The following is a 25724-nucleotide window of genomic DNA, read 5'->3' as shown; positions in this document are numbered from 1 at the left end:
GAGGCAGGAGGATCTCTGTGAGTTCGAGGCTGGGCTGGACCGACAGCCTCGAAAACAATACAGAGAAACCCTGTCTCATAAAAACCAAAAATAAATAAATAAATAAATAAATAAATAAATAAATAAATAAAAGTAGTCATAAAGTGACTCCTAATGATACTCTGCTATACTCACCAGGGCATAATTCAGGCACCAACAGTGAAACTTCCTCTTGCAGCGGATGAGAAAAAATACAGACTCACAGCTAGATATTGTGCAGAGAGAGGGACCTTGGAACACACAGCTATAAATGCGATGTCTCCATAAAAATACCTCCCTTCCCATGTCAGTGAGCCCCACAGAACAGGAGAAGGATAGAATGTAAGATTCAGAGGGGATGGAGGACACCAGGTTCTCTGTCTGTTGGTTTGCCTTTTCCAACTTTTATGGGATAGTTTTTGATTTATCTTACTATATTTTAACTTGTTACATTTGGTTATCTCTTAGAAGCCTGAAAAAGAGTGGATCTAGGTAGGAGGAGATGTGTGGGAAGGATTAGAAGGGAAAACTGTAATCAGGATATAGTGCATGAGAAATTAATCTGCTTTTGATTAAAGGGGAAAAATCTTTTGGTTTTTATTATTTCTTATTACCTTTATCTAATTTTCCTTGTTTCTTTATTTTTAATCAGATTTTAAAATATCTTTCTCTTTTCTCTTCCTAATTTTCCTCTTTTTCTTTTTACTTTCAGCTCACCTTCATCTTTCTGTAGTCTCTCTATGTATCCCTCCATCAACTTACTCTTTAATTATCAATACTTTGTTGATTTTCATTTTCTAGTTTATTCCACAGAATTACTGCTCCTTACTTTTTGATGGCTAATAGTGAGGTAGTAGTTATTCTTAACAGATAGTTATTGCATTTCTTCATATGTTTTTTTGCGGTTGTGGTGGTGTTATAGAAGTATCTTTTTATACTTGGAATAGTACTGGGGATTGAATACTAAAAAGAAGGCTGACCACAAAGGAGATCCACATACAAAGCCAAGGAAATACTCATTCCAACAGATGCGCAAACTTCGACAAAAAACCCAAGAAATATGAGAGAGCCAGACACCATGACTCATCCCAGATTTCAAAAGTCTGTGAAAGATGGATCCAAACATAGTAAAGTAGTTGAAACTGAGATAAGAGCTGAAAAGTCTGGTTAAAAGTGGTAAGTGTGGGACTGCAGATCTGAGTCGGTGGCTGGTTAAAGGGAATTGCTATTCTTACTAAAGGCCAGGATTTAGCTACCAGCACTCAACATGGAAGCTCTCAATCATCTGTACCTTCAATTTCAGGGAATCTATGCTCTCTTCTAGCCTCCATGGCCACTGCATGTGTGTGGTGCATTTATATACATTCAGTCAAAGCATTCCTACAGAAAATAAATACTTTATAAAAGTCAAAATGTTCAGTGGCTTCAAACAGGATTCATATAAATAGGAGAATGAAGTAAATATATCAGTTGAAGACTTAGATGAGAAATTGGTCAAGAAATTTAGTAAGGAGAAGCACTCTGGTAAAACCGGAGATATGAGAATGAAGTCTTAATATATCAAATAAAAAACTTAATGGAAATATCTACCAATAGGGCAAACCAGACAGGAGAATAAGATAACAGAGACTGAAAACAGAGTTGAGGAATTATTTTATTAATACAGCAGCAATATATGACAGACTTTTCTGGAGGAGACACAACACAGGTGCACATGCATGTGAACACACCACACACACACACACACACACACACACACACCTATTCAGCTCAGAAAGGGATCCCTACCATAGACAAAAGTAATGATTGTACCAATGTCCAGTTTGGTGAGCCAATGAGTTTCTTTTTAAGTGCGGTTACTAATAGGAGTATGGGTGAGGGTTAATTACAGGGAACAGAGATAACTCAAAAGCAGCTATATCACTGGAAAGTCCACCCAGATATGTGTGGCCTCTTGGGGAATACTGCAAACTTTCAGCTCTCTCCACAGCCTGCACACCATCTCCACAGTCTAAACGTTTTATTTTTCTTTCTACAATTTGGCTTCTCAGAGTCTCTGTCCCTAGTAACTGTCTACTCCTTTTCTATTGTTGGTAAGGGTCCTGAAGAATCTTCCCAGTTTTTGCTCACTTGGACTCGGGACCTTTGATTTGCCTTCTGTTTTCCCCGTGGAGATATGTGAGCAAATGTTACACATTGGAGGAAATATTGCAATCCCTAGCAACATGGCTATACTAAAAGAAACAAACTGAAGAAGACATAATTCACTATCTCAACATTAAATGCCTCTCAAATACAAGAGATCAGGAATATGACTCTATGATGCACAAGAGTGTGCCAAGGTACACACTAAGGACATAGAAAACTGATTCAATAAAATTTTAGAGGAAAATTTCCCAGGTCTAGGACAAGAAAGTACAGTAGGCAGTTAGAACTTCAAATGGCATGACCTGAAGAGAACATCTCTGCATCATATGATAGTGTAAAATGTTAAGAATATCCTATGAAAAAGAATACTGGCCGGGCAGTGGTGGCGCACGCCTTTAATCCCAGCACTCGGGAGGCAGAGGCAGGCGGATCTCTGTGAGTTCGAGACCAGCCTGGTCTACAGAGCGAGTTCCAGGACAGCCTCCAAAGCCACAGAGAAACCCTGTCTCGAAAAACCAAAAACCAAAAACAAAGGAAATCAAACAAACAAAAAGAATACTGAACTGTACAAGAGATAAGTGGCAATTTCCTTATAAAGGAACTACAACAGACTTCATGGACAAAAGTTTTAAAGACAGTAAATCATCAAATGATGTATTTCAATTGCTGACAGAAAGTAAATGACAACTGATATTACTATAACCAGGAGAGTGATCCTTTAAAATGGATGAAGAAATAAGGAGTTTCTATGATAACACAAGGTACTAACCTAGCTCTACAGGATTATCTTGAAGGAACACCATACAGAGAATGGGGGAAAATGAACACAGACACACAGGCACCCAAAAATGAAGATATCTTACTAGAAGAGAAAACAAACGAGAAGTATAAGAATCAAGATCTATTAACACAGCAAACCAACAAATCACCAAAATTAAGAGAGATTAGTTCATAATGTTTAATCAATGTAAGAAGTCTTAACTTTCGAATTAAAATTAAAAGCTGTAGACTTGAGGCTGGAGAGATGGCTCAGTGGTTAAGAGCACTGACTGTTCTTCAAGAGCACCCATGTTCAGATCCCAGCACCCACATGGTGGCTCACAACCATCTTTAACTCTAATTTGATGGAATCCTACACCCTCTTCTGACCTTCACTGACACCAGGCATGTATGCACACATGCACACACGAACACATGCAATGTACAAGCATACATGGAGGAAAACCACTTAAACAGATGAAATAAAAAATAAATGAGTCTTTATAATACATTGTGAGAAATTATCAGAGTTGGTAAAAAAATAAAAATAGGCGGTGGTGGCACACACCTTCAATCCCAGCACTCACAAGGCAGATACAGGTGGATTTCAGTTAGTTCGATGCCAGCCTGATCTACAAAGTGAGTTCTAGGACATCCAGGACTATTACACAGAGAAACCCTGTCTCAAAAAACCAAAATAAAAAACAAAAAATTACATAAATATAACAGCAAAACAACCAAATACAATACCCTCAATCAAATATGTTAATACAAATCCTGAAAGTTTGAAACTACCAGAGGAAAATGGTGGAATTTTGTAATATAGACACAGGTAAGGGCTTTCTGAAGAGGATTTCAAAAGCTCAGGAAATAATGTCAACAGTTGACAAATGACAAACATAAAAATTTAAACCGTCTCAAAACAATTAATAGAGTGAAGTGATGGCCTTAAAATTGAAGAAAGTTTTGTCAGCTATTATCCAGAACATATAAGGAACTCAAGAAATTAAATATCAAAAGGACAGCAGCAACAATAACAAAAATCCATATAAGTGAATGAAAAATGAACCAAACAGAAACTTTCTCAAATAAAGACATAGAAAAGACAGATTAAAAACATGAAAAGAAGGCATCATCTTTAGCTGCTAGGGGAATGCAAATCAAAACTACATTGAGATTCCACTTCATCCCAGTGAGAATGCCTGTCAACAAGGAAAACACAAAGTGGCCTATTTAGGAGGCTGAGGCAGTAAGATTGCAAGTTCAAAGCTTGTCTGAACTACAGAGTGAGTGCAATTCAGGTTTAGCAACTTAGTAAGACCATGTCTCAAAGCAGAAGGTAAAAAGAGGACTGGACAAACAGTTACATGTTTGATGAACTAGGTTCTACTCCCCTGCCCTACAATAACAAGAAAGTGCAACATAAAAGCTCAGCTCCAAGCCAGAAGTGGTGGTGCACACCTTTATCCCAGCATTCAGTAGGCAGAGACAGGCAGATCTCCGTGAGTTCGAGGCCAAGCCTGGTCTTCAGAGCAAGTTCTGGGAAGGCCAAGGCTATCCAGAAAAACCCTGTCTTGAAAAAAAGACAAACATGCCGAGCAGAGGTAGAAGGACTGAATTCAAAGCCAGCCTGGGCTTCATAGCATGTCTGAAGTCCATCTGAACTATATAGTTAGTGGGATCATGTCTCAAAAGTTAAAGAGAAAAAAAAAACAACAAATGGTGGAAAGTATGTAGGGGAAAATGAACCCAAATCCTTACATTAATATTAATTAGTACAGCCACCATAGAAATAAATATGTAGATTCGTCAAATTTCAGGTCACTTTTGTAGAGATTTAGCTGTATGTTCATGTTTACTGCTGTTCATAATAGCTAAGTGACAGAATCAGCCCCCAAACAGATGATTGCACAAAGAATGTGCAATACATTATAGAATATTATTTGTTCTTAAAAAGAACAAAATTACCTAATTCACATAAAAGCGTGTGGAAATGAAGACATGTTGCAGAAGAGAACTTAGACTAACAGGCAAGTATCTTGTGTTTAAGGTTCATTTGCATACGAGGAAATTAAGGTGGAAGAAAGGACAGGGGTAGTAACTCAGTGACTGGAATTTGTCTGTCATGCACAAAGCCCTGGTTCACTCCCCAACACTGCAAAAAAAAGTTATTAAAAAATATCTAGGACAGGGCTAGCAAGAGGGCTCAGCAGGTATAAGTGCTTGCTGCCAACCCGGTGACCTGATTTTGATCTCAGAACCCATATGGTGGAGCTAGAACACCAATTCTCACCAGATGCCATCTAACTATAAGAACACCATGGTACACATGTCCACACATGGGCACACACAGCCAATAAGTAAATGTAAAATTTAACAAACACTAAAATAGTATCTTGGATATATAAAGAACTGCAAAAATTAAACATCGAAAATGAAATCAAGCATTGGATAGGCAGTTCTCAAAAGAAGAAATGCAAATAGTCAATAAATATTTGAAAAAGTGTTCAACATCCTTAGCCATAAGGAAAACACGAATTAAGACTGCTTTGAGATCCCATGTCATGTCAGTCAGAATGACTGTCATCCAGAAAACAAATGTTTCAGAGAAACCTTTTTATTCACTGCTGGTAGGGATATAAACTAGTACAGTTTCTATGGAAATCAGTAAGGATGTTTCTCAAAATACTAAACATAGAAATGCCATATCATTCAACTATACCTCGCTTGAATATATATCTGAAAGACTAAGTCAACACGATACTTGCATATGCATGTTTATTGTCGCATTATTCAAAAGAGCCAGGAAATGAAATCAATCCAGATTTCCATCAATAGATGCATGGATAAAAATGTGGTACATATACATAATGGAATTTCATTCACTCATTATAAAATGAAATATATTTTTTAATAAAAATGAAATCATGACATTTACAGGAAAATGAATGCAACTGGAGATCATAATGTTAAATAAAATCATCCAGGCTCAAACAAATACCAAATATCACATATTTCCTCTTATATGCAGAACCCAGATTTAAATTTGTGTATAGGGCTGGGAAGATAGCTCACTCAGCAGTTAAAAGCACTTGCAGAGGACCTGGGTTCAGTTTCCAGAACTCACATGGTGACTCACAACTGTCTGTAACTTCAGTTCCAGGGAATCTGGTGAGCACCAGGCATGCATATGATGTACATACATGTAAGCAAAACACTCATACACCTAAAACAAATAAATCTAAAAAATTCAAATTGTATACATGTATTGTGTGTTTACATGTATGTTGGGAGTCATTAAAGTGGAAAGGCGATCCTGAGAGGGGAAGAAGCGATCTTAAGAGTGGGGAACAAAGTAGTAATGAGCTTAAGAAAGGAGGGATTATGTGGGAAAAAGAAGGGAACCAATGGGGGATGGTGGTAGAGAGGGCATAGGGGAAATCAGAGGCGGAAGTGAACAAATGATTCAATGTAAAATAACACACAGGTGTGAAATTTTCATTATGCTAACGTAAAATTTATTTAAAGAAAAAGGTAGTAAGAATTATATTTTGCTCTAAAAAGAGTAAAGGGTAAAGTAAGAATGGTGAGATGTAGAAGTCAGGTAAGTAAACCGATAATGTTGTAGACACATTAACTTTTAACGTCTATGATGTTATTACTAATTGTTAATGATGTGAATGGGATTTTAAATAATTGAGAATAAATTTTGCTTTCACAAAAAAGAAGGGTGAGATGGATGAGAAAGGATAGTAGAGGGGATGAAAATGATCAGTGTATGAAAACGCATGTTCAAAATGTTGAAATGCAACCCAGTCCAATACATACAATTAGTATGTCACTCAAGTAAATTATCATTTAATGGTTTTAGGACTATTACATTTATTTATTTATACACTTATTTATTTTAAAGAGTTACTTCAGTGTTTTATTTTATTTCATTTTAATATAATTTTTATTATTTTACATGACAAGCGCAGTTTCCCCTGCTTCCTGTCTTCCCGCTCCTCCCCCCTCAGAAAAATAGAAGACTATTAAATTTATAAGGAAACTGTTACTACAACCCTCTTTTTCAATACAAAGAATCCTTCATGAGACATTTTTTGCTATAGCACTATTTATCTAACATTTATAGCTGATTTTTTTTCTAAAAAGTTTTGAGCACTTTTCAGTTTTATTTACTGTATATGGAAATAGTCAAGGAAAGTAAAGAGAATGATCGACACATTCCAATAACGTTCAGTACTTTATTTTTAAGCCTTTCATTTTTTTAGTTGTGCATTTCTTATTAAGTGTGTGTGCACATGAATGCAGGTAACCTGGAGACCAGAGACATCACATCCTCCCATGGAGCTGGAGTTGTAGATAGTTTTTCACAATGTGCTGTGGGTGCTGGTGTGCTCCTCTGCAAGAGCAAAATTTGTTCTTAAGTGGTGAGGCATCTGTCCTGCCCCAGGTTCAGTATTTTATAGTAGCCTATAAATTTTGTTTCGAGCGTTCTTGCTGTTGTCATAAAGTATGCTGGTTGATACCATAATGCACCAAAAGGTTTTTTTTTGAAATTTTTAAGGTCTGATAATGTAGTTTCATTGAACATAAAAATCAAATATGTCCTTAGAAGAAATGATTCTATAATCCTTTCCAAAAAGAAAAAAAACTTAAAATTAAGCTTTGTTTAGTGTTACACAGTGGAGAGCTCATAAAAGTGTTTGAGAGGCAACAAAAAGTCTTATGTGTCACTGTCTCTTTAAGGGGCATACATTTTCACTTGGTTTCACGAACATTCTGGAACCTGCTACATCACGTGACAAAATGTAACGCCATTTTAGGTGCCCCTCCCCCCCGGACTCCTGCCAGCCATTGTGGGCCATGGAGCGCACAGAGGGAGCACGTGCTGAGGGTGCTCCCACTGAGGGCGCTGCCGTTGAAGGCGCTGCCATTCAGGGCCCTCCCGCTGAGGGCCCTATAGTTGAGGGAGCTGCCATTGAGGGTGCTGCCGCTGAGGGCGCTCCCGTTGGGGGTCCTAAAGCTGAGGGCGCTGCTATTGAGGGCCATTCCGTTGAGGGTGCTCCCATTGAGGGTGCTCCAGCCGAGGGCGCTCCCCATGAGGTGGGGCGGCCAGATATTGGCGAAGCGCCTCCACCAGCTGTTTCAACATCCGAAGAAATGGCTTCCCAAGAGCCCCAAGCTGCTGTCAGCCTTGGTGCTGAAAGCGCTGTGGATGTGTCTGAAGGCGACCGTGGCAGAGGTCCTGGAGGCCCACAGGTTCCCGACCCAGAGGCTGGAGTCCCAGAGGCTCAAGGCCCACAGGTTCCAGATTCAGAGGTTCGAATCCCAAAGGCTAGAGGCGCAAAGGCTCGAGGCCCTCAGGTTCCAGGCCCGAAGTCTGGAGGCGCAAAGTCTCGAGTTCCCCAGGTTTCAGGGCCAAAGGCTGGAGGCCGAAAGGCTGGAGGCCGAAAGGCTGGAGGCTCAAAGGCTAAAGGCCCAAAGGCTGAAGGCCCACAGGGTACAATCCCAAAGGCTAGAGGCGCAAAGTCTCGAGGCCCAAAGGTTCAAGGCGCTACGGCTCAAGGGTCACCGGTTACAGGCCCCCAAGTTGCAGGCCCACAGTTTCCAGGCAGACAGGCCCGAGTTGCACAGGCTCAAGGCGCAGAGTACCTAGGTGCAGGGGCTCCTCCAGTCACACAGGCTAGGTCCCGGGGAAAGCGTCGCAAGACCGCCGCTGGTAAAAGTCTTGAAAGGGCCATGAAAGGTATGTGACTTTTGAACGTGGTTTTTAAAAAATGTGCCGGGGAGAGGGAACGATGACTTGGGAACCTCAAAGGTTCTGTGAGGTAAGATACCTGTCCTGTCGTGGAAAGTACCGAAAGCTGACAGGCCTCTCTGACAGAAAGTAAAGACGGCCAGGAACTGGCCAGTGAGTTTGGGGGACTCGTGACACTCAGCTGATGGTATTTTTGGGCCTTGGCAGGGTGCTGTACTTGTTCCCTTTCCAGTTGTGACAGCTGTAGCGGACACGACATTCATGGCCACGCCTCTGTGACAGAAACTAATGGCCATTCGCATCAAGGAGGATCTGACAGGGTCAGTCAGTTCTGGGTGTAGTGACTGCAACAGCTTCTCTGCTGACAGTTTTGAGACGCAGATTGGCATATTTGTCACTCCACGAATGCGGGAACTTGGGAACCTGAAAACTCTAAAGGTCACTTGACATGAAACACCTATGGGGAAGGTGCAGGAGGCAGCCTGGTCTCTCTGACAGAAAGTAATTTCTGCTCACCATGACGAGGAAAGAGACCTGGCCTCTTCATTTTCGGCCTACACAGGGTGCTGTATTTGTCTCTCTACAAACAGAGGAACTTTTGTACCTCAAAAGATCGAAAGCTGCCCTGAAAACTGAAAGCTGTAGGGGAAAGTGGAAGCTGTACCCAGCCTCTCTGACAGGAAGTTGTGTCATTCTGTGCTGAGGAGAGGCCACCTCAGCACGGTGATGTATTTGCTATCCATAGGTAGCCTGGCCAACTGACAGGTTCTCAGGTTGGAGGATTAAGGGCGTGTGCAACACTTTTTTGTATGTACGCGTGCATCTGTGCGTGCACATGTGTGTGAGCGTGCATCTGTGCATGACTGCGTGTGTATGTGTGTGTGTGCGCACGCGTTGTGTGTATGCACGCGTGCTGTCTGTGTGGTGTGTGTGTGTGGTGTGTGTGGAGTCTGTGTGTGTGTGGTGTGTGGTGTGTGTTGTGTGTGTGTCTGTGTGGTTGTGTGTGTGGTCTGTGCGTGTGTGTGGTGTGTGTGTGTAGTGTGTGTGTTGTGTGTGTGTAGTGTGTGTTGTGTGTGTGTTGTGTGTGTGTAGTGTGTGTGTGTGTAGTGTGTGTGTGTAGTGTGTGTGTTGTGTGTGTTGTGTGTGTAGTGTGTGTGTGTTGTGTGTGTGTGCGTTGACACCCCCACCTCCGATGGATTCAGTTTGTGCCCCCTGCAAGTGTGGGAATCAGCAGTTGGGTTTAGAGGTGGTACCTGGCGGCTTCAGCAGAGGAGTGCTCCCACTGGCTGTGCAGGCACACGGGCAAGCATGCACATGGCCTGGAAGCTTCGAGGCCTTGAGCCCTCTGCAGGCGGCCTTGGGGGCGGGGCGAGGGGCGGGGCCTGGGTTGACCTCTGCTCTACCTGTTAGCCAGGGCTCTCTCGGTGCACACCTCCCTCAGTTTCAGAAGCTGCTTTGAGGGCTGTGGATCCCAACCAGCAGGGGAACGTGCCTGAGTGTCCTGGCCAGCAGGTGAGTCGTAGGACCACCGGCTCTGGGAAGGTGGGAACACGTGTCTGTACCATCACACTTCAGTCCAACGGGCTAAGAGGTGTGAAGACTTATGTGGCTTTGCAGGATATTTTTCAGCACAAATGAACAGAAGGACTTTTTGGTTGGGTTTCCCCAGGAAAAAGACAGAACCGGAGCACTTACTGTCTCCAAAAGGCAGCTCATGGTTGTAGGCTTTTCTTATAAAAAAAAAGGGACCAAGTTGGTGCTGGTGTGTGCTGCCTGGAGCGTGGGCTTTCGCGCGCTCTGGCTGCATCATTTCTGCTGAAGGGAGATAAAAGCCAAATGCGAATGGGTGGGCAGTGACCCTGATCATTTAATTAGCTTCCAGGAGTATCTCGTGGAATTTTAAAAAATTAAGAAAAGTAAATATTTCTGGGGAAAAGTGGATTTGTTTTCATTAATATAAAGTTCTTTCAGTTTTTTTTCCAAAGGACACACTTTATTATTGTCTCAGAATATGTACCAGTTTTTTTAAATAAACAAGACGTAAGAAATTAAATCCATTTCCCACAAAGCTAAGGCAGAATTGTCTACTCTTAGCACTTACATTTCCAAAAGACTAATTTCAAAGTACTGTCAGTATTTCACAGATGTTTTTAAAAAAAATAATTCTTCCCAGTCTTCAAATATTCTTGCCTGTTTTGCTTGCCAAATTTAGAAGGGCTCTTTACATTAAAATTCCATTTTTTTTATTCTCCAGATTTATTTTGGTGAAAAAAAATCAGATATAACCTTTCAAAAATTACATTAATGTTTAACATGCATTCAAATAACTTTCTTTTTTTTCCAGTTTAAATTTAGATAAGAAACGAGGTTGCTTCACAAGTCAGTTCCAGGTCCCGCTCCCATTCCCTCCCCTCCTCCCGTGCCCTCCCCCCAACCCCCCCCCCCCGTTATCCCCTCATTCCCCCAGGGAGGGTGAGGCCCTCCATGGGGGTGTCCATAGTCTGTCATTTCATATAGGGCAGGGCCTAGACCCTTCCCCAAGAGTTCAGGGTGAGAGTGCACCTCACATTGTTCTATGGGAGTCCAAAGTCCGTGTGTATACTTGGGATGGGTACTGATCTGCTGCCCAAGGCTCAATAGGTTCCCTAGGCCTCCTCACTGACACCCAAATTCAGGGGGTATTGATCAGTCCCATGCTGGATTCCCAGGCTGATGCCTGGGATTCAAGAGTTAACCTTTGTCTGGTCAGCTGTTTCTGGGGGTTCAACCAGCCCAGTCTTAATCCCTTTGATCATCAGTCCTCCCTCTCTGTTACTGGCTTTCTTGAGTTCAGCTCAGTACTTAACCAGCCAGTAAATGAAGTTTCTGTTTCCCAGACTCTCTGGCCATAGGATTGTAGGCTGGCACTCCCCAGATCTATGTCTAAAATCCATATATGAGAGAGTACATGCCATGTTTCTCTTTTTGTGACTGGGTTACCTCACTCAGGATGGTTTCTTCTAGTGTCATCCATTTGCCTGCGAATCTCATGATTCCATTACTTTTTTCTGCTGAATAGTACTCCATTGTGTAGATGTACCACATTTTCTCTATCCACTCTTCGGGTGAGGGACATCTAGGTTGCTTCCAAGTTCTGGCTATTACAAATAAAGCTGCTATGAACATAGTGGAACAGACATCTTTGTTGTATGAATGGGCATCTTTTGGATATATGCCTAAGAGTGGAGTTGCTGGGTCTTGTGGTAGGTTTATTCCCATTTTTCTGAGGAATCTCCATACTGATTTCCAAAGTGGCTGTAGGAGTTGGCACTCCCACCAGCAATGGAGGAGTGTTCCCCTTTCACCACATCCTCTCCAGCATAAATTGTCATTGGTGTTTTTGATTTTAGCCATTCTGACAGGAGTGAGATGGTATCTCAGAGTTGTTTTGATTTGCATTTCCCGGATGGCTAAGGATGTTGAGCACTTTCTCAAGTGCCTCTCAGCCATTTTAGACTCCTCTATTGAAAACGCTCTATTTAGTTCTGCAGCCCACTTTTTAATTGGGTCCTTTGCTGTTTTGGAGACTTGCTTCTTGAGTTCTTTGTAAATTTTGGAGATCAACCCTCTGTCAGATGTGGGATTAGTGAATATTTTTTCCCATTCTGTGGGCTGCCTTTTTGTCTTGCTGACTGTGTCCTTTGCCTTACAGAAGCTTCTCAGTTTCAGTAGGTCCCATTTATTAAACTATTAAACCTCCTTTCAATTAGGTTTTTCACCTCTCTCCCCTCAAACTTTTTACTGTGGCTATTAACAAGGGAATATTTTTGAAATAGTTCGAGTTCCTAAAGTTTTTATTCTGTAAAAGAGAAGTTACCAAAACTGCCTTAAAATGGACAAAATGGCCCAGTCTTAGCTCTGCTGAGCGATTTAAAAGATAGCACTGCTCTGATAAAATCTTGCTTAGCAACTTTTTCCTTAAATTCCGTTTGTACTCCCTGTCAAGTATTTTTTGTCTTCTCTCGTGGTATGCCCAGCCCCAACTTTACTTTTTACTTTAAAATTTTGCATAAGTGTGTTTTAATTGTGCAAAGGGGTTTCATTGACATTTTGTATATGTATATGATTATTTTGATCCTATAACTCTCTATACTTATTTTTCATTATGTAATAAACAAGTATTACATGAAATGATAGATACACAGCACCTAATAAAGTAGGTCTGAGAGACAGGATGCATAACAATAAGTGAAAATAATTAGTAAATGAAATCAGATTTTACGTTCCATTCATACCACCCTTTCAAGGAATTTATTCCATGAAGCTAGTGTACATGGTCTAGATATATAAGCATGGGGCTCCTTTCTCCTAAGGAAATGCTGAACCATAAAAAGCTTCTTACTATCTCATGGTCTGCCTCTTATTGGTCTATTTGGGTAAATGAAATATTGAAAATTAAGTATTTGTTCACTTCAAATTAGTATGTCTGGGTTCTGGGTTGATTTCAAGAAGTTTACTCTTTTATATGACAGTTCAAGAACATTACTAAAATTTTAAATCATGTTTCAAACAACTTAACTAATTTGTTCATCACATTACATCATGTAATTTGGGATGACTTTGGAAGTGATGACTTTTAGAAATGAAGATGCCAAATAAAGTATTTCTAAACTATACGCATTCCTTTTCAATGAGAATTATGAGTAAGATCTTATATAATATAACCAGTGTAAGATAATATAACCATATAATGTGATATAATATAATATAACCAGAAATGGTCAGTGGAGGGAGCAAGAGTTTACAGTGACTTTGTTGTCTTTTTTTATGAACTCAAAAACAAGCCATGAGTTTAAAGTATGATGAATCCCAAGATATCGAGGAACAGTTTATATTGCGTCTGCCTCCGGTAAGCAACTTTTATATCTCAGAATAAATGTCTTAAGTGTAAAAGTGTAGTCTGCTTAGGTGACATTTACATTTCAAGCTATAAAAACTCAGAACATTTGCTTCCCAGAAACCATGTTCCATTAAGCAGTCCTTGTAGTGCATATTCTTCTCACAATATTTCTTTCTTCCTGTATATACCATCAATCATGTGGGTTAATTCCCTGTCAAAACAGCTATGACAATGACAATTACAGATCATGCAGTCATTTATCACAAACATTAACAGACAATTTTCTGGACAGTCAAGGTAAGACTGTTCTAAAATTCTTTCTGTCATCTCAGAAGAGGTGGTTGGAAAGACTACTGCAAATTCATCCCCAAGCAAGGTTGTCAAACTCATTTTAACATTAGGCTTGACTCCTTTTCTCCATTGATAACCATGTTCAAGTACTATTTCATTTAGGAGGCTATGATAGAGGTGGTTGGAAAGCTATTATGTATTATGGTTAATTAATGTGTGTAGTGAACTGTAGCTGAAGCCTCTCCTAAGAACCTACAGTGGTAGGATAAGCAGTAAGAAGTAAAACTGAAAAGCCGACAGAAGGCACCAAATGCAGTTCCTAAAAGATAATGACGAAATCTGAGTTGAGTTCATTTAACTTGTTTTATACAATTCATGGGCTCTCACAGTATAATAGCATAGTTAACATTTGGGAAATGTAAGGTTTCATTTAAGGAAGACCCTTTTTTTAAAAATTTGAATTAGAAACAAGCTAGCTTCACATGTTAATCCCAGCTCCCTCTCCCTCTCTTCCTCCCCTCCCTCTTCAGCCCCCCCCAATCCCCATTCCGTTCCCCAGGGAGGGTGATAAGGAAGACTCTTAACTAGACAATCTTTCTGATTTTTAATTTACTTCCTTTTTAGGAACAGGCTTATGCTGTTAGGAATATTATACATTCTAGAGGTGTTGCCATGAAGGATAAACTAAAAATTGACTTTGCTTGTAAGTAGTTAATATCAATTTACAATATATTATACAATAATTTGATACAGATTGCTATGTACCATACTATACTATGCATTAAAGGTATGAAAAAATAGAGTATGTTATCATTCTAACCTTTAGAAACCATACATGCACAATGCTACAATCAAATGCTTTATTTATTTATTTTTTTTTGGTTTTTATGAGACAGAGTTTCTCTGTACTGTTTTGGAGGCTGTTGGGCCAGCCTGGCCTCGAACTCACAGAGATCTGCCTGCCTCTGCCCTCCGAGTGGCTTTCTTTTTTAAAGGAATGTATTTCAATGAATGAAATTTGCTTTTAGTGATAACAAGAAAACAGTTGCTACTTTTGTCACCTTTGCTACCATTAGAAACAAAGTTATTTTTGAACTAATAACCTACAATATGTGAAAACAATATATGTATATATATGTGTCTTTCTGGAAGTTACTAATTGGGTATTGATTTTTAGCTTTTCAAAAATAGCAAGCTTTGTGGAAGCACTTGTTTATCACACATACACCTTTATTATTCAAATTCTTGGAAACTAAACAGTCCATTGGAATGTCAATATTAATCTTCTCTGCTTTTCTTTAGCTGATGGACATCATGCAGTTGTTCAGGTAGACAATGTCTCACTGCCTGCTAAGCTGGTTAATTTGCCTTGTGTTATCGGAAGCCTGAAAACTGTTGATAGAAAAACATTTTATAAAACAGCAGATATTTCTCAGGTATGAATTTTTTTGAGACAAGGTCTCCTCATATATCCCAGGATATCCTCAAATTGAGAATGCAGCTGAGGGTGATTTTAAACTTTGAATCCTTCTGATCTCAACTACCACCTGCTGGGCTTTTAGACACGCCTTTCTGCACTCTTGTGCTGAGGACCAAACCTAGGGCTTCGTGCATGTTAGACAAGCACTTTAGCAACTGGGTGACATCCCCAGATCTACAAAATCTTGTTTAGCGTTTTAGTGCTGTGGACCAGGTCCAGGGCCTCATGCATGCTACGCAAAGTGCTCTATTCACTGCTGAGCTCAACCACCACCACTAGGCTGATTTTCGTAATCTGGTTCTCATACCCTTTGTGGAATCTTCAGCCTTTCTGCCAGTATTCTGTTCTACTTGGCAAATGGCTAGTTAACATTTATAATCACCGGATCAATTGCATGGGAACAGAATGCCATGCTCTGGTTTGGTATCTAATACTTAACTTCTTATTCCTCTACTTTTACAAACTCCTGCTCCCTGTTTTCCATCTATAGTGACTTTCATCAATTTAAGAATATGAATGGCTAAGGCCTTTTTCTTCATTTTCTACTATAGCAGTGTGTTAACTCTGAAGAAAGTTTCTTACTTGTCATCTCTGTTGGTGCTTTCTGATTTCCTCTCTAAATCAAAATGCTAAAATGTATGTGTTTAATGATATTGCTTCCGCAGTGGTAAACACTAGGTAAAAGTCAAATCTATATATCGTGCTGCAGGGAGAAAGAAGAGAGAGAGAAGGGGGAGGGAAGGAGGAGAGGATGGGAAAGGGATATAGTAAGGAATCTGAATGTATATTACATAGTACTTGGTTTTTTGGAAATGCCAAGAATCTTCTGTGCTCCAGATTTCTTGTGGTCTGCTCATGTTTTATTGCTAACCAATATTTAGGGCGATAGTAAATTTGTCTCTTTTTGCTAAATATAGATGCTTGTATGCAGTGCTGGTAGTGAGCCTCAGTCATCCCCAGAAGAATCAGCTACCTGTACTGATCCTACTGTAGCTGGAAATGATGAAGAGAAGATAGAGAAAAAGAAATATAACTGGAAGCATGGCAGTAAGTCATCAATCTCTTGCTCATCTTGGCTCACTACATTTATCTCTTGAATTGCAAATCTCTATGAATCAGGGACCTCTTACCTGGTTCATAAACCTTATTTTTCATTTTTAAATATTTTTATTTCATTTTACATTCCAACCACAGTTCTCCCACTGCTCCTCCAAACCCCCCCTCGCCTCCTCCCTGTACTCCCCCCCCCCCCACTCACCTCCCCACTAGCCCAACACCAGTCTGCTCCTTCTCATGGGAAAGGACTCCCATAAGGAGTCAACATAGTCTGACACAATAGGTTGGGGCTGGGACAGACCCCTCTCCCAGGTATTAAGACTGATCATGGCATCCCACCATGGAGAGTGGGTTCCAACAAGCAGGCTCATGTACAGGGATAATATCGTGGTCCTACTGCCACTGAGCATGGCATCCCACTTTAAGGAATGGGATTCAACAAGCTGGCTCATATACCAGGTTTGTATTATGGTTCTACTGCCAGGTGCCCCTTAGCTAGTCCAGGCTTCACAACTGACTCCTACATATGGGGGGCCTAGTTTTGTTTCCTGGAGTCTCCACATTTGGTATGGAGTTCATGGGTTTCCATGAGCTTGGTTCAGCTGTATCTGTAGATTTCTCCATCATGATCTTGACCTCCCTTGTTCATGTATTCTCTCTTCCCTCTCTTCGACTGGACTCCTGGAGCTCAGCCTGGGTCTTGGTTGTGAATCTCTGCATCTGGTTCCATCAATTACTGGATGAGGGCTAACCTCTTATTTTTAAAGAAAAAAAAAGTCATGTCATGAGCATGACATATTTCTTTTTTTATTTTTTAATTTAAATTAGAAACAAGCTTGCTTCACATGTCAATCCCAGTTCCCTCTCCCTCCCTTCCTCCTCCGCCCTCCCCCTACCAGGCCCCCCCAGTCCCCCACCCAATCTCCACTCTGATCCCCAGGGAGGGTGGAGGGTGAGGCCCTCTGTGGTGGATCTCCAGAGTCTGTCATGTCATCCAGGGCAGGGCCTAGGCCCTCCCCCAAGAGTCCAGACTGAGAGAGCATCCCTCATTGTGGAATGGGCACCCAAAGTCCATTTGTATGCCAGGGATAAATACTGATCTACTACCCCAAAACCCCATAGATTGCCTAGGCCTCCTCACTGACACCCACATTCAGGGGTTCTTGATTAGTTGCATGCTGGCCTCTCAGCCATCAGTCTGGGGTCCAAGAGCTCCCCCTTGTTCAGGTCAGCTGTTTCTGTGGGTTAAACCAGCCTAGCCTTGACCCCTTTGCTCATCAGTCCTCCCTCTCTGTCACTGGGTTCCAGGAGTTCAGTTCAGGCTTCAGCTGTGTGTGTCTGCCTCTGCTTCCATTAGCCACTGGATGAAGGTTCTTTTTCCCAGACTCTCTGGCAGTGGGATATTTCTTAATCAAATTCATGTAGATATAGGACAGTCATCAGTCATATGACATATTTCATCATGTGTTTATTTTAGTTACTCCACCACTTAAGAATGTCAGAAAGAAACGATTCCGGAAAACAACAAAGAAGGTTAGTCTCCTGCTGTTTTTGTTTCTGCTGGGTGAATTAGGAAAGGACTATGAGAGGGAAAGAAAGGTAGAAAGTCAATTGGGAAATTCATCGATTCATTTATATGTCAAATAAACAATACCCACCAGATGTTGTGGTACGTACCTACCTGCAATCTCAGCTCTTGGAAGTGAAAGCAGAAGGATCATAAGTTTAAGAAAAATCCCTGGCTACAGAATGAGACCTTGTCTCAAAAATGGAAAAAAATTAAAAATATGCACAAGCCACAGATTTATGAGCTAGCAGTTGGGACTAGAGCAGTAACAGTAGTAACAATGAGCAGTTGTTAGGGAGTTAGAAGAATCATGAATTTGACATTTCAGCTCATGCTTTTAATTTTCAACTGCTATCAATTTAAAGGCAAGCATGTTGGTTACCTGTGATCTCAGCATGTGGGAAGCTGGAGCAAGAGGATTACCTTCAGTTTGGAGACATCTTGGATTACATTGCCAGTATTAGGCTAGTTAGGGATACATAGTGAGATGATTTTTTTCTAAAAAAGAGAGAGATAAAGTTTTAATTTGAACTCATCTAGGACTGAATAAAGTAGTTCTGCTTAAATCCATAACCCTACTTCAGGTGAGCTACAGGAAGAGTACAATACCTTGGAATCATTTAAAAATTCAGTAAAAAAAACTTTGAAATAATCAGATATTCATATGCAGTTGGAAGAAATAGAAGTTTTCCATGTACTCTTTTCCACTTTTCCCCTTTGTAGCATCTTACAAAACTACAGAACAATATCACAAATGAATTAGTGAAATTCACTAATCTTAATGAAATTTCTCATCAACCTATACTTATGTATTTTTATATGTGTTTAGTTCTATGCAGTTTTGCTATATGGCTAGATTCATGATCCATCTACATTGTCAAGATGTTAAACAGCTTTATCACCACAAAAATATTATTCACAATTGTCCTTTTATAACTATTTATACTTTCTTCTTGCCTTACATCCCTGGTCTTTTCAAGTTTATTTACATTCATTCAGTGTGTGTGCATGCATGTGCGCAACAAATGGAGCTCACAGGAAAATTTGAGAATCGATCCTAAGCATCGAACTCAGGTCATAAGAATTGATAGCAAGCATATTAGTGTTGAGCCACTTCATTAGCCACAAACATATTTAGTTTTATCAGGAACTGCCATACTATTTTCAGAGGGAGTATCTCTTTATATTAACACCAATCGTATATGAATGCATTCTCTACCTCCTCACTTGCATTAAGTCTTGTCATTTTTATTTTATGTTAGCCATTTTTATAAATGTGTAGTGATTTTAATATGTTATTAATTTGTATCTTTTGGATAGATAATTGCCTTGAATTCACAGCAACGCTCCTGCCTCATTGTCTGAATGCTGGGACTGCAAATACGAACCATGACACTTGGCTTCTTTGCCCATTTTCTAAAATGACTTGTTATTGTTAAGTTCCAAGAGTTCTTTTTCTATTATGTTCATTAACTAGTCTTTCATCATGTATGCATGGTTAATTAATAACTTCTCATAGTTGATAGCTTGAGTTTTTAGTCCTCATCACAAGAGTTTGGTTTTTTTTTGTGTTTCTTTTTTTTTTTTATTTTCCAGTTTAAATTTAGATAAGAAACGAGGTTGCTTCACAAGTCAGTTCCAGGTCCCTCTCCCATTCCCTCCCCTCCTCCCCACAAGAGCTTGTAGACAGTAAGATTTTTAGTTTTGATGAGGTTTAATTTATTCATGTTTTTGTTTTAAGGAATTTGTTTTTTTATTATTAAATATAAGGAGTGTTTTGCTTAGCCCACATACTGAAGATTTTACATTTATGCCTGAAATCCATATTTCAGTTTTATTAAAGCACAAGCTTTAATTGAAGATTCCCCTTCTCCCTTGCCTCTTCCCCCTCTCCTCCTCCACCTCTTCCTTGGGAATATGGTATGGGACTGTTTATGGCTTCTTCATTCTGCTCCACTAATCTGTGTGTTGATCTCTCCACAGATACTGTAATGTGGTAAGTCTTGACATCAGAAGATTGACTGCTACCACTTCATTTTGCTTCACCAATATTGCTTTAAAAATTTTAGAATCGGTGTCCTTCCATATGAATTTTAGAATAAGCTTGCATATGTCTACAGAAAACCTTGTCAGAATTTGGAAACTGTGTTAAAGTTGTAGGTCAGCTTTTCTAATTTATGTGTTAACATTAGCTTAGTAACCTGCCAGTCAATGAAATTTGTCTACCAAACATAAAAGAAGTTAAATATAGTTATAGATCTCTTTAAGAGTGACTTAAGTAGAAAAATGAAAATATAACATTGTTCTTTGCTGTGCTTTACTTCATAGGTTCCTGATGTCAAACAAATGGATGAAATCAGTTTCAGCGAGGTACAATAGTGGTCATAATCTTCGTTGTTTACTTTAATATGCTTTATATAAACATATGCATACATATATATGCACATACACTGGGAAATAATTCTTTAATGTCTTATGACAACTTCTGGGGGTAAAAAACGAACAGTTTTGCTAGTGTTACCATGCATTGCAAACTGCTTTCCCCCTTGTTTTCACTTCAAAAGCCATTCTTTGGAGTTCAGGGTTCAATTTACCAAACAATTGCTTGAACTAATGGGATTTCTCATCAAGAGCCTTCATTATATTTGTGTCATGAGAAATTAATTGCTGTGAAGTAATCATTTGAAACTGTGTTCAAATGAGAGCATGCAGATAGGATCTGATTTTTGTAGGAACACTTTAATAATAAAGATGGAAAAATGAAGTCTGGGAATTTGAATTTTAAACCAAGTTATTTACAAGTAACTAACATGGAATTATTGTCTTTGCCAATGAGTCAAGGCAAATAATAAAACATAAATGTTGAAAATCTTTTTCATAGAGTCATAGACAGATAAGGTTAAACATTTCAAGTGATTTAATTGTGAAAAATGAGCTTGTTATAAAAAAGACAGATTTTGGATAGATTCCTTCATAAATAGCACTATTTAAGTTGGACGAACATTTAACACAGTCTAATCATTTCAGTCTGTTAACATACAGGAAAAAGGTATTTACATAAAACTGGATGCTGACTGACATTACTGTTATCTCCTTCCACGCTTTGCTTCAGTATGCTGAATCTCCAAACGTGGAAAAAGAACTGAAGACACTGCTATGCTCAGATGCTGAAGCCACCAGTGTCCGTATCCTTTACATAAAAAACTTGCCCTATAGTCTGGTTCATCTCCTGCGCATATTCTGACAAATCTCACCTTTGCTTGATGGCTTTGCTTTTGTTTGAGATGTTGAAGATCAAATTCAAAGCCTTACTATGCTAGGCAAACTGTGCCACTAAGCAGCACGCTTAATTCTCACTTCTAGTGTTTAAGGGTCAGGTTTGACGTGTATAACTTAAGATTTTTGAAATGTTATTTTCTAGCTAAAAGCGGTAAATACAGACAATAGAAGTATATTTATGTGTGTAATTTAATATAAGGCAGTTCTCCACACTAGGAATGCAGATACAGTTATCTAAATTTGACTGAAATTTAGTATTAAGAGCCCTTTTAGTTAAAGACCCACTTCCCTTTCAACTGTGAGTTCTCTCTGCCTTTGCTTTTTCCTTGACTATTATACTTTCAGGCTGGGAAGTCATTGCTGATGATGAAACCAAGGAAATAGAAAGTCAAGGGTTCATCTCAGGCCTGCCAGGAACCCCACAAATGCGTGGTCCTAGGTCATCAGGTACTTTATTGAAGATAGAGGAAGAGCTTCATATAAGGGAAGTGTTCAGTGTGTGATAGGTCCACAGACTCACGGAACAATCACAGAAAAAGGGGCCTTTGTCCTTACTCCTCACTGGTCCTCCAGTGCTTTTAGGGTTTTTAGATTGGAATTCTTTTCTTTTTAAAACAATATTATTTTATATAACAATCCCAGTCCCCTCCCCCTCCTGTCCTCCCACTCCTCCCCCTTTTCCCCACCCTATCCCCATCCACTGCCCAGAGAGGGTGAGGCCTCCCATGGGGAATCATCCGTCACATCATTTTTAGATTGGAATTCTAATCTTCTATATGCCCTGATATTCAACTTCCTATGGGCCCTTATATTCTCTAGATATCTTGATAATTGAATACACAGAAGAAAGTTAGTGTTTCACATTCCTTGTCCTTATTTTACAAAGGGAATACTCTTCCCATAGGAAAATAATTTATAAAATTCACTGGTTGCCCAGTGAATTTCATCGTAACACATGTACTTCTATTTGGGGTAATGGTCATTTCCAAAGCTTCAGATTGGTTCATTTAATCCTTGCTTAAAATCAATAGACTATGATATGCTTCGAGAGATGCTTGGTGATTCTGGCAGTAACAGTAATGATGTGGAAGAAAATGATGATAAAATTGAAGATGAGGATGATGAAGAAACAAGTGATGGTGATGATGAGGATGAGGATGATGAAGAGGATGAAGAGGATGAAGAGGATGAAGAGGATGAAGAGGATGAAGAAGAAAAGGAGATAGACAATTCTGAAGCGGCCTTAGAAAGAGAGCTGCAAGTCAGATTTATTCAACATGGCTTCTATGAAACGGACAAAGATTACAGGTTAATAAGTAAGTCAGAGGAAAAGACAAAGGAATTGGGTGGGGGTGGCAGTATAAAAGGCTAACTCTGAACATGCATTATGTGCAATGCTTAGTTTTCAGAAGTTTTTTATCCCTGGAGTTTTACTTGATTTGTGACTTGGTTCATTATTTAAAGCTATATTTATATACAAAAATCCTTTCTCTACTTCTTTTAGTCACAAAAATTCAGAAATTGATTCATTACAAAGAAAAAAAGCTCCAACAGATTTATAAAAAAGCACAACGCCAGAAAGAGCTCCTTAGGAATGTGGAAAACTTGACCCTTAAGGTAAGTTCTCTCTAGCTGTTAAAAACATCCTGGTCCCTTGCTTTCAAAATTCCATTTCTGTGTTTCCACTCATGCCATCACTATGTAGTTCATTCATAAACCCAAATAACTTCTTAGAAACTTACACTAAAACATTCCTGTTTTATTTATCTGAATAATTTTTATAATTAAGCATTTTTTATGGGGAATGGGACTGGGTGACCGGAGGTAATGACCCATACTGAGTACTTACTATGCAAACAGTGCATAAAAGAGTTATGCGTTATTATCTAATCCTCAGTTCTCCGCAACATAGATCCTGTCACCATTCCCACTTTATAACAAATTAAAACTAGCTGGGTGTTGTGGCACATGCTTTTATCCCCAGTACTAGGGAGGAAGAGGTGAATCTCTGTGAATCTGAGAACACCTGGCCACACATACCAGGTTCCAGGTTAGCAAGGGTTGCACAGTACGGCCTTGTAACAACAACGATAACAAAAAAGAAAAATAGAATTAAAACTCCAAGAGGAATCATAGTAATTGCCAATACATAGAAAAAGCCTGTTGCTTATATCAAAATTTATTTATTTCAGTAAAAAATGACCAAATTAATTTAAACTTCTTATCATGCATGCTGAAACATGAACGAATTATTTTATTTTTATGGATACATTTTTCAGAGTTTCAGCAAAAGGAAAATATATTGCTATGTCACATTTACTCCCATCTTGATAGTAAGCACTAATCGAATTCTTTGCTGGATTTCATTTTTTTTTCTTTTTTTTTGTGGAGCGGCAGTTGTCAAAGGGAAGCAGTTTGGCATAGAGCAATCCCCACTTTGGCTGTAGTCCTTTGGAATAGCCAAAGGTGATAGATATAGATACATCTTGAAAGATTCACATATCTGATGCCATTGTGATATGTGGGATTTACATATATGTGGTTTGTATGTAGTGTTAGAAGTAGCAATATTCTGTTCTAGTGAGAGGAAATGGAGGGTTTATACAACACTAGGAAAAATGTAGCATATAGACATTTCACCCATTTACTTGAGGACAAGAAAAAAATGTTGTAGAGAGTACATAAAATAAGATTGGATTGTTAGGCAGCAGTTTTTATGCTCCAGTTTTTCTAAAAAGACCGTTCTTCCTATGATTGACAGCTTTCTTATCAAATATGTGACAAACTGTGTTCTGTGGTTATCTCTTCCTTTAAGATACATCTTTTATCACTGATACAATTTTTTCCAGAGGCATTTCCAGTATGTTTTGGGGCAGCTTAACATATTGGAAAAACAAAAGCGTGAGGAGGTAAGACGCATGTTTTTAATTAAATAAATTGCTATGAAGAACTCACCCATCTCTAATCTAATTTCAGGCCGTTTGTCTTACAAGAATAGTGGTAAACATATATTCTGAGTAAAAATAGCAGGGTGGATGAAGATATTTTTGAAAATCTGTTCATTCAGCAGTTATCGAATACCTCTGGAGTGAAAAGCACTGGATAGAGTGTTGAATAAGACAGATAAAATACTTGTCCTCCAGCTGACCTGAGCTAGTGGAAGCTCACTGATTCTGGACTGACAGCGGGGGGAGCCTGCATGGAACTGAACTGGGCTTTCAGAATGTGGATGACAGTTTTGTGGCTTGGGCAGTCTGTGAGGCCACTGGCAGTGGGACCAGGATTTATCCCTAGTGCTTGAACTGGTTTTTTACAGCCCAAGGTGTACCTTGATCAGCCTAGACGTAGGGGGGGAGGGCCTTGGTCCTATCTCAAAGTGATGTGCCAGACTTTGGGAGGTTTCATCCTTTCTGAGTAATAGATGGGGGTGGGCTGGGGGGAAGGTGGGGAGGACAGGAAGAGGGGGGGAGTGGGAACTGGGATTGGTATCAATTCTTTGATATAGTAAAAAAAAGAATTTTGTCATACTTTTGGAATTGTAATGAAGGATGGTTTTAAAAATAAAGCTTAGAATACCAGAAAAAATTAAGATAACTTTTATAATGCTTCTCTGCCTCTCTCTCCTTACAGATTTATCACCTGCGAGAACAACTGAAATGTTTTCTGAGGGAGTGAGGAAACCCTCAGCATAGCTATAAGGTGGATTCACCTTCCAGATGAAGACCAGGTGGAACCACTAGATACTTTGTCTTGACCAACTGTATTTGCTTATTTGAATATTTTTCACTAGTTATAGTAAATTTAAAGCTCATAGTAATATAGAAGGGAACATTATAAAATGCATTATAGGTTTAGAGACCTCCTCACTCAACATGAGATTTTGTTTTTCTTTGTCAATCTAAGATTAAATAAATATGTGTGTTTATTTTTGTCTTTTGTTCTATATTACCATGAGATCGTTCAGCGGTGCTTGTCAAAGGCAGATGGTGTAGCCTAGAAGGATGTACAACTGTTTTACAGATGTTAACTTCTCAAAGCTTGTTTTGAATATTCCCTACAATATACAAAATAATCAGCTTGTCAGGTTGTAATCCCAGCATTCAAAAGACAGAAGCAGAAGGGTCACAGTTGAAGGCCAGCCTGGGATATATACGAGACCCTGTCTCAAAAAGCAAAATAAAATAAAAGATAAAAACATGAAAACACCCCTAATTTCTACCAAGGGTTGGATCCTGTCACAATTATTTAAATGCTTACCTCTCAGCAATAGGTGCCAAGTTGTGCCCTTCGTTTCTCAGGTTAAAGGCTGCTTTCCTGCTTACCGAGGATTTCATACTACTTATTTTCACTCTATGGTTAGGTATTAAGGGGGGTAACTGGTTGTTATTCTTTTTTTATTTTTTTTGTTTTTACGAGACAGGGTTTCTCTGTTTTGGAGGCTGTCGGTCCAGCCGGGCCTCGAACTCACAGAGATCCGCCTGCC

At 39.5% G+C, this 25724-nt stretch overlaps 1 protein-coding gene across 1 annotated transcript; it reads left to right on the top strand.

Moving 5' to 3' along the window:
• The first annotated feature begins 7794 nt into the window (after positions 1-7794).
• Positions 7795-25143, top strand: Taf7l (TATA-box binding protein associated factor 7 like). Its single transcript, XM_040743767.1, has 13 exons — positions 7795-8677; positions 10131-10201; positions 14484-14562; positions 15120-15295; positions 16257-16386; positions 17873-17928; positions 20291-20332; positions 21075-21147; positions 21587-21688; positions 22273-22557; positions 22746-22858; positions 24091-24150; positions 24872-25143. The coding sequence occupies exons 1-13, from the start codon at positions 7795-7797 to the stop codon at positions 24914-24916; spliced, it is 2115 nt and encodes a 704-aa protein (XP_040599701.1). The 3' UTR covers positions 24917-25143.
• Positions 25144-25724: the final 581 nt, after the last annotated feature.

Source organism: Mesocricetus auratus, unplaced genomic scaffold (genome assembly GCF_017639785.1).
Source record: "Mesocricetus auratus isolate SY011 unplaced genomic scaffold, BCM_Maur_2.0 Super-Scaffold_100003, whole genome shotgun sequence".
NCBI classification, from domain to species: Eukaryota; Metazoa; Chordata; class Mammalia; order Rodentia; family Cricetidae; genus Mesocricetus; species Mesocricetus auratus.
This window is presented reverse-complemented; position numbering and strand designations above follow the sequence as displayed.

Bases quoted from the DNA above. Each gene is read 5' to 3' on its own strand.
- Taf7l (XM_040743767.1), top strand. From the start codon at position 7,795: ATGGAGCGCACAGAGGGAGCACGTGCTGAGGGTGCTCCCACTGAGGGC. The intron at 16,387-17,872 runs GTAAGTCATCAA...TGTTTATTTTAG, and splicing joins ATATAACTGGAAGCATGGCA to TTACTCCACCACTTAAGAAT. The intron at 22,558-22,745 runs GTAAGTCAGAGG...TACTTCTTTTAG, and splicing joins CAAAGATTACAGGTTAATAA to TCACAAAAATTCAGAAATTG.